This window comes from Hippopotamus amphibius, chromosome 3, assembly GCF_030028045.1.
Source record: "Hippopotamus amphibius kiboko isolate mHipAmp2 chromosome 3, mHipAmp2.hap2, whole genome shotgun sequence".
NCBI lineage: Eukaryota > Metazoa > Chordata > Mammalia > Artiodactyla > Hippopotamidae > Hippopotamus > Hippopotamus amphibius.
Window position 1 is genome coordinate 194,819,988 of NC_080188.1, and position 15,755 is coordinate 194,835,742.

A 15,755-nucleotide genomic window follows, 5' to 3' on the forward strand; every position below is an offset into this window, starting at 1 on the left:
TTGGCCATCTGCATGTCTTCTTTGGAGAAATGTCTATTTAGGTCTTCTGCCCATTGTGGATTGGGTTATTTGCTTTCTTGGTATTAAGCTGCATAAGCTGCTTATATATTTTGCAGATTAATCCTTTGTCAGTTGCTTCATTGGCAAATATTTTCTCCCATTCTGAGGGTTGTCTTCTTGGCTTGTTTATGGTTTCTTTTGCTGTGGAAAAGCTTTTAAGTTTCATGAGGTCCCATTTGTTTATTCTTGATTTTATTTCCATTATTCTAGGAGGTGGGTCAAAAAGGATCTTGCTTCGGTATATGTCACAGAGTGTTTTGCCTATGTTTTCCTCTAAGAGTTTTATAGTGTCTACCCTTGCATTTAAGTCTTTAACCCATTTGGAGTTTATTTTTGTGTATGGTGTTAGGAAGTGTTCTAATTTCATTCTTTTACATGTAGCTGTCCAGTTTTCCCAGCACCACTTATTGAAGAGGCTGTCTTTTTTCCATTGTATTTTCTTGCCTCCTTTGTCAAAGATAAGGTGCCCATATGTGCATGGGTTTGTCTCTGGTCTCTCAAGTGTGTTCCGTTGATCTATATTTCTGTTTTTGTGCCAGTACCATACTGTTTTGATCACTGTAGCCTTGTAGTATAGTTTGAAGTTAGGAAGCCTGATTCCACCAACTCTGTCTTTCCTTCTCAAGATTGCTTTGGCTATTCGGGGTCTTTTGTATTTCCATACAAATCGTAAGATTTCTTGTTCTAGTTCTATGAAAAATGCCATTGGTAATTTGATAGGGGTTGTGTTGAATCTGTAAATTGCTTTGGGTAAGATAGTCATTTTCACAATGCTGATTCCTCCAATCCAAGAACATGGTATATCTCTCCATCTGTTTGTATCACCCTTGATTTCTTTTATCAGTGTCTTATAGTTTCCTGTGTACAGGTCTTTTACCTCCTTGGGCAGGTTTATTCCTAGGTATTTTATTCTGTTTGTTGCAATGGTGAATGGGAGAGTTTCCTTAATTTCTCTTTCTGCTCTTCTGTTGTTAGTGTATAGGAATGCAAGAGATTTCTATGCATTAATTTTGTATCCTGCTACTTTACTAAATTCATTGATTAGTGCTAGCAGTTTTCTAGTAGAATGCTGTTTATACCATCTAGAGTATTTTTAATTTCAGTTATTGTGTTGTTCATTACTGTTTGTTTGCTCTTTAGTTCTAGCTCCTTATTAAATGTTTCTTGTATTTTCTCTAGTTTGTTTTCAAGATTTGGATCATTTTTCCTATCATTACTCTGAATTCTTTTTCAGATAATTTTCCTATTTCCCCTTCATTATTTGGTCTTGTGGGGTTTTATCTTGCTCCTTTGCCTGCAAGGTGTTTCTTTGTTGTCTCATTTTGTCTAATTTATAGTATTTGCTGTCTCCTTTCCCTATGCTGCCTCGTAGTAATTCCTCTTGTTTCTGCTCTCTGACCTTTGTGGTGGGGTTGGTCCAGTGTTTTGAGTAGGCTTCCTGGTGGGAGGGTCTGCTGCCTGCTTTCTGGTGTGTGGATCTGAGTCTTTTCCCTCTGATGAGCAGGGCCATGTCAGGTGGTGTGTTTTAGGGAATATGTGAGCTTAATATGGCTTTAGGTAGTCTGTGTGCTGATGGGTGGCTTTGTGTTCCTGTCTTGTTTGTAGTTTGGTGTGAGGTATCCAGCACTGGCAATTGCAGACAGTTGGGCGAAGACAGGTCTTAGACTCTGATAGAGACCTCCATGAGAATTCTCTGCAGTTAATCATCCCTGTGGCCAAGGACTCTCTAGTGGTCTAGCATCCTGGACTCAGTGCTCCCTCCCCAGAGCCTCCAACTTGACTTCTGGTCGAGGAATCCAGACTCCAGAGGTCGCTTGTCCTGGCAATAATGGGGATTAAAAAAGACTTTCCAAGCCCCAGACTAATGGGAAAAGGTTAAGTCAAACAAATACTAAATCAAGGAAACACGTACACACACAAGAAACACAAAAACTGAACCCAATAGAACATAAAGCACTAGAACAACCTGACAGAAGAACACCAGGTAGCAATCAGACAAAGAGAAAACTAATAAAAATTCAAAACCAAAAAAAAAAAAACCAAAACAAAACAAAAACAAAAACACAAAACCAAGGAAATTGTGAAAACAAGGATCAAATACAACAAAGAGCAAGAGAACAACCAGACAGACTGAAGATCCCCAAAATGAAATCAATTATAATTAAAACTAAGATAAAGACAAAACCTAACAACAAGAACCAAAGCAGTGTCATCTGAAGAATAAAGCAAGGAAACAGAGCAGACCAATAATATTGATTAAGAGTATAATAAGATAAAATAAATTAAAACAGGATAGAACACAGAACAACAGAAGAGCATAGTATGACTGGAAATTTAAAAAGAAAAATATAGATATGTATAAAAGATAAAGAAGAAAAGAAGATGAGATAAATTCAACACTACAAAACAGCTAGCTAGAAATAGAAATATATAAAAATGCTAAAAATAAAAACAGAATTAAAGAATAGAATAAAAAATATTATAAAATGTGACGATCCCTTAGGGCTAAGATCATAATTAAAAAAAAAAAAAGCTAGAACTGACCACAGAATGAATCAGATCAATAGAATTAATAATAATAATTCTGTTTCCTTGGGATCTCAGCTGTAAGTATCCTTGTAGCCACCTTGGGCCTCAGGCCACCTTTTCCTCCCCAAGAGGCCCTCTTCTGCCTCTGGGTTGGACTCTGGACCTGCTGTGGGTCCTATGGGGTCCACTTAGGCTCTGATTCGGCCCAATTCCTGTGTGTGCTTGCTCCTGCAGTCCACAGCTGCCAGAGTTAGACCTTTTTCATTTGTGGGGACATTCATTGTTTACTCAGATATTCCAAAGACATAGGGGTCTACCTAGCTGATCACGGGGATTTAGTCTGCAGCATGTATATCTGATGGAAAGATTTTAGAACCTCTTCCTTAATCCCCCTGTCCCTGATGTTCAGCTTTGGTTTTGTCCCTGCTTCTGTGTGTGGTCTAAATAAAACTGCCAGAGTCTGGTCCTGAGGCTGCCTTGGAGCTCTTTGGGTCTGCCTCAGTGAGGGTTTCCTTTATTGTTCATCTGCAAATGCAGGGTGTGTGGGGAGAGAGAGGCTTTGATAGTGGCTCCTCTCCCTGCATGTGACTCAACAGTAGCACCCTGCTTGGATCATGGGAGCCCCAGGGTGACACCAAATGTGCAGGGATACTGACAAAGGCACAGGTATAGGAAATCTGGCCTTTGTGTGGTTCTTTACTGGTGCCCAGTGCAAGGCACCTGATGGGCAGCCCTCAGGGGGCTTTTTGTATTACTCTGTGACCAGCAGAACTTCCTTTATTGTTCCTCTGTAGGTGCCAGTGTGTGGGGAGAGAGGAAACAATAGTGGCTCCTTCCCCTGGGTGTGAGTGAGCAGTAGCATCCTGCCTGGGTAGTGGGAGCCCTGGCAGCAGTGGCAGTGCCTATTGGAGAGGCTGGTCAGTGGGCTCAGGTGTAAGCAGAATGTCTCCAGAGCTGGGCCACTCTGCAGACTTCTTCTGGCTCTCAGCTGCAGGCACACCAGGCCAGCCCCATCAGGGGGCTTTTTCTATCCCTTGTCGACTGCAGCAGCCAGGCCCAGAGGGGTCTCCCTTGGTTCCTCGCAGGCTCAGAGAGAGAGGCCACAACCATGGCTCCTCCCCTCTGCTTGTGAGTCAGCAGTATCGAGCTGCCACCATGGCCACCCAGCTTTCTGCGGTAGGCATTCTCCGCTGCGGATTTCTTCCCTCCTGTCCCCGCAGTCCGTCTCCCCACCACCAACAATATTTCTCACCCTGAACCAGTTCTCCCATTCTCACGTTCCAGCTCCCAGACCCCCTGTACAGCTGTGAACCCACGTCGCAGTCTGGGACACGCAGAGCCGTGGTGCGGGCCCTCCATGTGTTTCTCCCTCTTTCCCGTCTGCCACAGCTCAGCTGCTTCACCCTCTTGGACAGTCCCAAATGTCTCCCTTCTGATCCAATCAAATTCCCCACTGGAGAAGGGGTTTCCCTGTCAGATAAGGGAGGTTTCCCCAAATTCAGCAATCTCTCCTCTGTTTCAGCTCCCCCCGCCCCAGGGTGTAGGACCTGTCCCTTTCCTTTCTTCTCCTCCTCTTTCTCCTTTTTTTTATCTCCCCCTCTGTCCTACCCAGTTATGTTGGGATCTTTGCAGTCCTTTCTGGTGTCCAAGGTCTTCTGGTGGTGTTCAGCTGGTTTTCTGTGGGAATGATTGCATCTTTTGTTGTATTCCTGATGCATCTGTGGAGAGGGATGCATTCCACGTCCTTCTACTTCACCACCATCTTCAGATCCCCAAGACATCTTAAATTTAATATGGAATCCCATTTTACCTCTAGATCGGTTTCTCCTGTTTTCTTCCCCATCTCTGCAAATGGAAGCTCAATGCTTCTAGTTACTTGGACCAAAAGCCTTGGAGAGGAACTTGCTCCAGAAAATCCTGTTGGTTCTACCAAAACATTTCCAAAATCTGACCACTTCTCCCCGTCTGCACCATGACCAGTGATCCAAGCCACCATCATTCCTCTCCTGAATTTCTGCAATAATATTTCTACTTTCTTTGGGGGTTTGCTCAAATATTACCTTCTCAGAGAGTTCTTCCCTGACAACTCCATTTAAAATGACAGCTCCACTCCCGCCCCCAGCTCTACCTAGTCCCTTTCTCTGCCTGACTTTTTTTAAACCAAAGAACCTATCACCACCTGACATACTATATAACCTCCACCAAAATGGCATATAAGCTTTAGGAGTACAAGAACTTTTGTTCCTACTATACCATCAATGCTTTTGAAGGTCAGCGTTCACTTTTATACTCCTCAAGAGTTTTCTTGGGGTGATGCACATGGATAGTATTGCCACTCCAGTGCATTAGAAAACTCTCTGTCCACAGGAAATGTTGGGTGGGCTCAAAACCCAGCTTTGCCTACTTCACTGTGACCATGCTTCTCCTTCACCCACCCAGGGCCACAGAAGGAAGAGTGCTTCTCTTTTTTTCTCCAGCTGCCTTGCCTCTTAATACTATCGGGGGTATCCTCCCAAAAGAGGATTTGCAAATCCATTTCCTGATTTCTGTCCTTTACAAGGGACAGTTAGGTTTGTTGCCATTTGTTTGAGCATGCCCCCAAATAGCAATGATGATGATTGCTTAAATAATCTGCTTACACATGTTGCAGGAAGAGCTCTTGCTCCTCAAACTTCTCCAAACCAAGTTGGAGTACAGTAGTATCTGATATTCCACCTTTAAGCCCCACTTTTTTAGGGCAGTGAGGAAGAGGTTCAAAAGTTTATCAGTGCAGAATCTTCTCTTTCTCTTTGGGATCAGTGGACCTCAACTATAAACTATAAACCAAAATCTAGTTATTTTCAGGATAAAGTAAACTCAGAAGTTCAGAAAGTCATGCCAATTTGTCATTCTATTGAATAAGCCTGTCCTAAACTTTAAAAAATATGACTGTATTTGTGCGCATATATATATATATATATATATGCATTACAAAATGTATGTATATTTCATCTTTTGCTGCTTCTTACTTGTGAGTCTTAAGATGTTTCTTCTTTGTTTCTCCTCCCCTATTTCGATATTAAAGAGTATGTGGCAGGCAGATTTGGCCAAGATGACTCCACTGGATATGCTGCTTTTCATCTTGACAAGAATTACGGGGAGGATTTCATGCTCTCCATGTTTGTTCGAACACGTCATCAGTCGGGCTTGCTCCTAGCTCTGGAAAACAGCACTTACCAACACATCCGTGTTTGGCTGGAGCATGGCAGACTAGCAATGCTGACTCCAAGTTCTCCCAAATCACTAGTAAAATTTGTTCTCAGTGATGGAAATGTCCACTTGATATCTTTGAAAATCAAGCCAAATAAAATTGAACTGTATCAGTCATCACAAAACCTGGGATTTATTTCTGCTCCTACGTGGAGACTCCAAAGAGGCACTGTCCTCTACATTGGTGGACTGCCTGATAGACAAGAGACTGAAGCTAATGGTGGGTTCTTCAAAGGCTGTATTCAAGATATAAGGTTAAACAATGAAAATCTGGAATTGTTCCCAAATTCAATGAGCAAGACAGCCCACAATGCAGTTCTTATCAATGTGACCCAAGGCTGTCCTGGAGACAACCTGTGTGAGGTAGGACTATTCACACCAACTGTGTCCATATTGTGTGCTGAAGTTTCCCTTTATTAAGTGGGTAATTTGTTATAACTGTTCTTTGTATGTGAAAATGGTATTACCAAGCCACCAGCCATAGAATGATGCTTCATCAGTACTTTCGCAGCAGCACTCAGGGATTTATGTTCAGCCATAAAAATATGGCCTTGATCTTCTTGCCATCGTGGTCTGTTTATCCAACCAAGATAACTGCCAAATATATGAAGAATAATAGCATTTTAATTCCCCAGTTCTTAATGGCATCACAGAGGTCCAACCAAATCAACTCATTTTGAAAGATACCATTAAGTATATCTTAAATGTCCATCTACCATTGTTTTGAACATCTATTAAGTCAATAAAAAAAGAAGCCTGAGAGGTGACTTCCTTCTGGGAGTTGGATTTGAGATTTTCTGTAATATAATTACGCAGAGCCCATGCTTTCCTCTGTATATTCTGTACACTCTTCTGGGAGCTACTTCAATATGTGTATTTGTCAGATCTGTGTGACTTTTCAAAGGAAAAGAAGGAAATGCATTTATTTATATGGAACATTTATTGAGTTCCAACTATGGCCATGCACTGGGCTTGCTTCTAAACATACAAATATGAATCACTGTGGCATGGCTCTAGGGGCACCTCCAGCGTGCCAGCACTATTTTCCATGGATCAGTCCCTTTCATTCTGTGGAAGGACTAGTGTGCAGAGGAGGCATTTGCATTCTCTCCATTAATGTTATTTACAGAGAAGGGAACTGCTGTTTACAAAGTTGGGTCGCTAGCCTAGATCACATGTTAATAGAGGAATGTGCATACATGCAGACAGAGCTCTCAGAAATTCCTTTAGCAGTACTGTCGTTCTGAATACTTTGTGAGAACTCAAGTTACAGTGTTTCTGATTCAGAAGCAGAGCTGGAGGGGAGGGATGTCACTCCTCCGCCAACCCAGCGGATCCAAGTACCTATTTGACTGTTGAGAGGATCTTGGACAATGAAAGGGACCACAGTTTCCTCACCAGTAAAAACAGGAGGAAAAGTCTCTAGCTCAAATGATCATTAGTGTCAGTTAAACTGCCTGGTAACTTGTAAATTACAAAGAATATTATTATACCTTTGAAAATCCCCCTTGTGTTACAGGAGATCAATTTTATATATTTTTCTTTATTTCCCTTTTCCTCTCAATGGTAGCAGTAAGTTTTATCCTATTTATCCGCCAATGGATATAATAAGTTTGCAAGCATGTAGGAAATGAGCATTAACAGATTAACAGGGTCTTGCCTTCACTCTTTTCCATATTTAGTTGCCAGTGCTTCTCATGCCTTTGATTTATTGTCTGCTCAGCCCAACCCCTGTCACAACGGAGGCGTCTGCTACTCCCTGTGGGATGACTTCTCCTGCTCCTGCCCTGTGAACACAGCCGGGAAAGCCTGCCAGGAGGTTCGCTGGTGTGAACTCCGCCCGTGTCCTCCCAGGGCCCGGTGCCAGGGCATGCCTCAAGGATTTGAATGTAGGTGCAGCTCAAACTTATCCCCGTCCAGCTCAGGTGGGCATTTCAGTTGTTTCTGGAATCAACCCAGAAAAGGAACAGGGACAGCTCCAGCTCAGCAGAGAACTTTGTGGCAACTTCCCCCAACTCCAATGCCAGAAGCCAAAGTAGCCTCATCCTGCCCCTGGCTTTCTGGGTGGGAAACAGCAGTCAGAACAACACCAAGCCTAGAGCCTTGATCATTTAGGGCTGATTTCTAGAGAAAGAATTAACTGGGTGATGTTTGGCTTTTCTTTTCTTGTTATTGGCAATAGAGTGAGAGTGCCAGGGTGAGCTCGTTGCCATTGGTTAACTGTGAGGCCTCTGGCAGTTTGTACGTCTCCATAATCTAAAGCTTCCTCTGTAAGATTGGATAGAGCGTCTACTTGATAAATAGGTAAATCTGTGTGTGTGTGTGTGTGTGTGTGTGTGTGTGTGTGTTGGTAACATGACCTCGTGTGTAGAAAGCCAAACACATTAGGCATTCGACTGATGTTTGCAATGAGTATTTCTCTCAGTCTGCACGGTTTTCCTGCCCAAATTCAGTACTACTGAACAGTTTCCCAAGTGTTAGCAATTTGCATCCTATCTCACAATTTGGACATATCTACCTACTAGCCACACTATTGTTTATAGTCTGTCTTTTTCCTACTTCAAATAATGCACAGTTCAATCTATAGCCAACCATCTATGTCTGCACTCAATTCTAATCTTTTCCTCTTGTTCAAAGATTTTGCTTCTGAAAGTTTTGTCTCACCCGCCAGCATCATCAATTTTCCCATCAGCATATAAACATACTTTCAAATTGCCTCATTACAAACTATTTCCCTTGATACCCCCCTATCCCCACCAGCTACCATCCCGTGTTCCTGCTTCCTTTCACAGTGGGAGAAACCCTCTAGGAGCTGTCCTCAGTGCATCATTGCCCGATGTTCTTTCTTTCACCCCATCAGTCAGGCTCTCAGGCACCACCACCGTCTCGACCCTGAACTCTCTCAGCCCAGAGCTACACAAGTGCTCTCTTCCCTGGCCTCATTTTTCTTCACGGCTCTTATCATCCTTGGATGTTTTGTTATACATGTATTTGTTCACTTGTTCATCATCTTTTCCTCAATGGAATACGTTTCAAAAGGGAAGGAGATTTTCTATCTGGTTTCTCATGTTACTCTTAGCACTTAGAATAGTGCCAAACATATAGGAGGTTGTCAGTAAATATTTGTTAAATGAATACATTTTTTTCTTCAATTTAGCTCAATATTTTCACTTAACTCTTCTAGACTTAAATTACATTATCTACATATGATTAAAAAATACATAAAATACTTTGGAAAACACGGCACTAAAATAATGATCTGGAGCTAGAGGGTAGGCTGACCTCAGGCCCAAATCAACAACCGAGCCCCAAAGTGACTGAGGACAAGAATATATTTACTTTTATGTTTCTGTATTTTAAAACCACATATCAAAATGGTATGTGGAATGTATTGTCCTGTGTATATTCCTGGGGCGGGGGAGGTCCTAGAACAATACACATACTCATGTTTCCTATTTCAGAAATAATACGCTACACAAGAATAAAGTATGATGAATTCGCATAAGGAATGAGATCAGGCCTCTGATATGGCACAGAATTTTAATGTCACTTTCCCACTGCTCTGCCCTCTGAATTGCTTATTTAAAATAGTTTACTACTTATTAATTTTATTGTTAATCTTTTGATAGAAATGCTAGAGCTGTCAGTCTCAGTTGTATTCTACAAAGGGGTTTAAATTATGTTGAACCTTTTCACAGGGGAAAAAGATAGGGTTTCTGAAAACAGTGGCGGTCCAAGAACCACACCCTGGGTGTGCATTGCCCTGCATCCCCACGTAAGGGATTTGGACACCCCATGTCAGACAGACGTGAAAGATCTTCACCACTACTGCAGTGCCACTACAGAAAGAGCAGAAAGTTTGCCTCTCACCTCTCAGAAAGTCTCAGTAACATTTTTAAAGTATGACATCTTAATGAAGGGAGAAAAAGTAAATTAGTAGGAGGGGTGAACTTATCCTAACCGATAGGAATAACCCCTAGAATTCACTTTTGCTATTTTGTATAGTTTTCATTTTATGTGACCTCATGACCCTATTGTATTTATTTCTAGTGAGATGTGTTGAGAAGAGAGCTCTGCTAGAATAACATATCTTGAGAGTATAGCTCATGCGTGACCCCGAGTTTGCCTTCAGTGCTTAATCATTTCTATCTCTGTATCCTATCAAACAGACAATTAGAAATTAGATACAGGTGTGTTTATTATGACACAGTTCCCCAAAGAAAAGGCAAAGTATAAATGTTACGTGCACTGCAGTTTCTACTCAGATCTCAAAAAGTGATTTCCATGTGCTCAGCCCATCAGTGAATTGAGTTTATACAGCATGACAGACAGTGTTCTTCCTTCAGGAGTTGGAGGGCTAATAAGATTTGTCATGTTAGCATTCATGTAAGAACATGTAATGAGACACTTCTTGTTCTTTTCCTCCCTGATTCCAACCCCAAACTTGCTGGAAAAAAACACCACAGTCAAAAGCAATAAAATCAAGTGATATGTTAATCCAGTCGAATGATACACTTGAATTTACACCTGTGGTTTCTAATCCTTATCTCACTTTTCAGAGTTAAGGATTGAGTTATTTTTATAGATCATTCATTTAGTAATATTTACTGAGCACCTACTCTTTGCCAGGCAATGTTCCAGGCACAGGATTTAGTGAGAACCTAGACAGAGAAGTTCCGTGATCTTCATAAAAGCTCGTGTTCTAGTGAGAAAAGACACACAAGAAACAAGTAGGAAAGTTAACAATATAATTAGCTGAGTAATTAAAAAGAGAATGGATTTGGGGGGAAACATTTTAACTTGGATAGTTGGGGAAAGCTTCTCAGAGGAGGTGACATTTGAGCACGTATGATGTTGAGAGAGAGCCCAGTATGGGAAGATCAGGGTCCAGTATCATGTCTAAGTAACAGCAAGTGTAAAAGGCCTGGTTTGGGAACAAGCTTGGCGTCGTCAAGAAATAGTAAGAAGTTTTTGTGGCTGTAGCACCTGAATGAGGAAGAGTGGCAGGAAATGGCATTGGAGAGTTAGTCAGTGGTTGGGTCACATAAACTCTTGTCTGCCATGCTTAGGATTTAGGAATTCTTTCTAGATGTGATGGTAAGCGGTGGAGCTCCCCAGCTAAGGTGTGGTTGGTACGTTGCTCTCAGAGCAACAGGACACAGAGAAGTAGTTGGAAGAGTCTGTATGTAAAGTGTTAGTGGTTGCGTGTGGTGCCCTATGTGTGAGGTAAAGACGGTGTTTTAAGGTCAACTTCTACTGAAAGCTGGGAGAAAAGGAGAATAGCGAGTTGACCACTGGGTTGGGTAACACAGAGGTCACCATGACCTTGACAAGAGTGGTTTCAGTGCCCTGATGGGAACAAGGTTAAATGTATTAAAAATAAAATGGGAAAAGAGAAAGTGGTGACGAGGTGAATATAAAACTACGTGGAGAAGTTTTGCTGGAAAAGGAACTAGGGAAATTAATTAGAAAGCAACGGCATGGAGGGAGTTCAGGGCAGTGCTCTTGCGTCTTGCGTGTGTTTTTATTTTAAGACTGGAGCAATTTTTACAGCATATTTGTATGCCGATGGGAAAAGGGAGAGAGAATGATGACGCAGAACAGAAAGAGGTTACACGTAGAAACAATATTGGAAAAAGCTGAGGATGAAAGGGACCCAAGGCATGGCTGGGAGAGTTGCCCTTGGATGTGTGTAGGGAAACCCAGCTCTCCACCTCCCGTGTGTTTCCCCTTTACTTTGACGCTACGACCACACGCACAACACTTCCAACACCTGATGTGTGGGGGTCCCCCTCAAGCAATTCTGGCACACTAGCTGGGGGGTCCTACAGGTTATCACAGTTTAATTCAACTCTGATACTATCTACCCAGACATAGTGTCAGACCTCACAGGCTAAGGGCTCCGTCCTGCCAGAAGACCCCCACCCCATTTCAGATGCCAATTGTAAGACCAGGCTGTCGCCTGTGCTCCTGACCAATCAGCTATAAATCTGAAGTTCCCACGCGCCCCACCTTGGTTCAATTAATTTGCTAGAGCTGCTCACAGAACTTGGGGAAACACGTACTTACTTGTTTACCAGTTTGTGAAAGGATATGGTAAAGGGCCCAGATGAACAGCCGGATGGAGAGATACACAGGGCAAGGTCTGGGAGGGTCCCCAGCGTAGCAGCTCCTGTCCCGAGGCGTTGGGGTGTGTGACTGTTGCACGGCGGACGTGTTTAGCAACTTGGAAGCTCTCTGAACCCCATACTTTGGGATTTTATGGAGGCTTCCTCATGTAGGCAGGACCAGTTGTTACCTCCATTGTCCGTGCGCGTCCTTCTCTGGAGGATGCGGTGGGGCTGGGAGTTTCAAGCTTCTCATCATGGCTTGGTCTTCCCGAGGACCAGCCTGCATCCCGGCTCCATCCAGGAGCCCACCAGAGGTGTCGTCTCCTCAGAACAAAGATGCTGCGCTGCTCTTACCACTGAGGCCTTTACCAGCGCTTTGGAAGCCCTGTGTCGGGAACCAGGAGCAGAGAACAGTAGATTTTCTTCTGTTATTGTACAGATGAGAATAAGGACCATCCATGACAACAGAATGGGAAGCAGAGAGGATCCAGGTGGTTAGGTTTACAGATTAGATGGGAAGCCGCAGCACCTGTTTCCTGCTGTTCCCTCCTGTTTTCTCAAGAAAGTGTTAAAGGAGACTATAAACAGAAACGATCAGATATTCTAAGAGATAAAGCAAGCTGCGAATGAGCAGCCTCGTGGAACTGGAAACCCGCTTTAATAGAAAAATGCAATAAGATTGCCCCAGAGTGCTGTGGTCACACATGGTCACATGTATGTGGGCATATGGTAGGGCAGACGGTGTGGTTGTATAGTTTTGCCCAACCACAGGATGCTACTTGGAGTTAGGCACAGATTGGTAACGCGGCACATAACTGAGTTTGCCGGGTAGTACATCCGTCATTTAGAAGGCTACTTTTAAGTGCCTCTTAGTCAGCTTACTCAGAAGCCAGACTCCACTGCATCACTTGTAACACAGTGTATAGCTAGGCGCGTGATTTCTTTGTGCTCAATTTCTTTATGTATAAAATGGGGAACCAACGCTTTATTTGTGGGAGCAGGTATAAAATAATATTCGAATGTATTGCATTTCAGTGGAAAAGAAATGCATGGTTTGCGTCTTGGCATCAGACCATCCAGGTCTGACATTCTGACTTATCTATTAGCCACTTGACCATGAGAAAATTACTTATCTTCTGTGAGTCTCAGTTTCTTCTCCTGTAAAATAGAGACTGTCCCTATCCATGGCAACTGCTCGGACAGAGCTGCAGCCTATTGCTGCAGGCGCGAGCCTGGCTACACCTGTGTGAACTGAGAACTGTGATAATAATAATAAACCTGTATTCAAGAACTTTGTGTTAAAAATAATACAAAAGCAACTAGCAGGGCGCCTAGCCTGTATCAAACAATAAACAAGTGATGGTAGTAACGTGATGATCATTAATGTCGATAAAGGCAGTCAGGCCAACGTTACAGATTTAGTAAAGTTGCTGACTGGTGTTGCCTTCTCTCTTTAGGTATCGCAAATGCTGTTCTTAACGGACAAAGCGGTGAGATAGTATTCAGGAGCAATGGGAATATTACCAGAGAACTCACCAATATCACATTTGGTTTCAGAACAACGGATGCAAATGCGATCATATTGCACGCAGAGAAGGAGCCTGAATTCCTTAATATTAGCATTCAAGATTCCCGGTTATTATTTCAACTGCAAAGTGGCAACCATTTTTACATGTTGAGTCTGACAAGTCTGCAGTCAGTGAATGATGGTGTGTGGCACCAAGTGACTCTCTCCATGGCCGACCCCCGGGCCCAGGCTTCCAGGTGGCAAGTGGAAGTGGACAAGCAAGCACCTCTTGTGACCAGTGCCGTTGCTGCTGGGAGCCTCGACTTCCTGAAGGATGATACAGACATTCGTGTGGGTGGCCGAGCTAGTGACAACACACAGGGCCTGCAAGGGTGTCTCAGTACAATAGAAATCAGTGGCATTTATCTCTCTTACTTTGAAAACGTTCATGGTTTCATTAGTAAACCTCAGGAGGAGCAGTTTTTCAAAATCTCTACACATCCAGTGGTGACTGGCTGTTTGCAGGTAAATGCCTGCAGTTCCAACCCCTGCTTGCATGGAGGATATTGTGAGGACGTGTACAGTTCTCATCACTGCACCTGCCCCGTGGGATGGTCAGGGGCACGCTGTGAACTCGACATTGATGAATGCCTTTCAAACCCCTGTATCCATGGCAACTGCTCAGACAGAGTTGCCGCCTATCGCTGCAGGTGTGAGCCTGGCTACACTGGTGTGAACTGTGAATCAGATGCAGGCCATTGCCAGAGTCACCTGTGTGCAAATGGGGCCACCTGTGTCAGTGACGCTAATGGCTATTCTTGCCACTGTCCTGGAAATTTCACAGGAAAATTTTGCAGGTGAGCGTTACATCCGCATAAAGTGTGTTTGGAGCTGTGCTCTACATCTTCAAACTGGAAAGCTCTTCCTGCCCAGGTATGAACACACAGGCTGTGCTGAGCAGGGGGGTGACAGTCATGACCATCACAGTTTGGTCCTGTGAAGGCAGGATCTCACCTGCTGGCACGTTCTACAAAGAGGAAGGGCAGGGTTTGGACCAGACTTTGAGCAAAATATTTTCTCAGTCATCTCTGTTAGAATATGTCTCAGGAACTACAGCCCTGGAGTCTGACAGCCTTAAGGCCTCAAGAAACAAATACATTTACAACAAACGCAAGAGCTGAATTTTAGCGTCGTTGGAGGAAGCATGACTCCTCTCCCTAAAAGAATGCTCTGGGTTATTCCAGGCAGGTAAACTTATAAAACTCTGAAAAGACTATGTTAAAGTATAATTTCAAAAAGGTGAAATCATGCCTCTCAGAATGAACATGTTTTGATGACTTTGTCATTAATTAATGAGGGAAACAGTAAGATAAAAATCAAAATCTAGGACAATCTAATTATATAAATAAATATGTACATGTAATATATATACGCACACTTGTAAACAGGGATGAAGAAATGAATTTACCAATAAATGCAAAATTGTTTAATAGCCTATAGGGCAACAAAATTAGTATTTGAACCACACTATTTCTGTAGCGTGACAATCGACTGTCAGTACAAATTCATTTGTGTTTCAATGAACAAGATCCATTAGCATTACTATAATTTTCTACAACTAACAGAGTTGTGAAATAGCTTGGTAAAGAAAATCTAAGGCATACACATTAGAAAAATCAGATAATCCTAGAGCGTCCTTTATATAACTCCCAGCATTCCATTAAAAGAATACCAGTGATTTCTTTTGCCCATTTCAAAGCATTTCACAGTTTTTTCTAAAAGTATAAAGTTTAGTTCTGCAATTACCTGCATTTCATGTTATACAAACAGAAACAGGAATGAATATTTTCCTGCTAAGTCACACTGTTTTAATATTTCTATGTAAGTAGAATTCATTATTGTTTTTATAACTTATACTTATTAAAATTCACTAACCAATTGAGCTGTTGTAGGCACGTGAGACAGTTATTTCTAGCACATAATAGACTCCAGAATGCCGACAAGAAGTCCTGGAGTGGGCTGGCAGCCTGCAGACATGACACAACAGTGCTCCAGTATTTTTTTCTGCCTAATTCATCAAAGTCAAGTTTTCAAAGATTAAAGTTTTGAGTCAAAAGTACTTCCTAATGAGATTCAAAAATTGTTTGTTAAACGTAAGATGTATACAAAGCTTCATATTTGCATTGCTAATTGACCTCTTTCAAAGCTGGTTGACATTTTTGGCTCTTTTGAAAACTCCTTATGATATATTCTTTTTAAAGTCAAATTGATTCGCTCTTATGGGAAGAGACACACTTAAT

At 42.5% G+C, this 15,755-nt stretch overlaps 1 protein-coding gene across 4 annotated transcripts in view; it reads left to right on the forward strand.

The window, feature by feature from the left end:
• The window catches only part of CRB1 (crumbs cell polarity complex component 1), a 295,880-nt gene that overhangs the window by 236,502 nt on the left and 43,623 nt on the right, over positions 1–15,755 (forward strand). For 3 of the 4 annotated variants that reach the window (XM_057729774.1, XM_057729775.1, XM_057729776.1), the window contains 3 exons: positions 5,654–6,201; positions 7,562–7,727; positions 13,406–14,312. In XM_057729774.1, coding sequence (XP_057585757.1) covers positions 5,654–6,201; positions 7,562–7,727; positions 13,406–14,312 — 1,621 coding nt within the window. The remainder of the gene's footprint in view (positions 1–5,653; positions 6,202–7,561; positions 7,728–13,405; positions 14,313–15,755) is intronic. The other variant, XM_057729777.1, reaches the window with a different exon arrangement.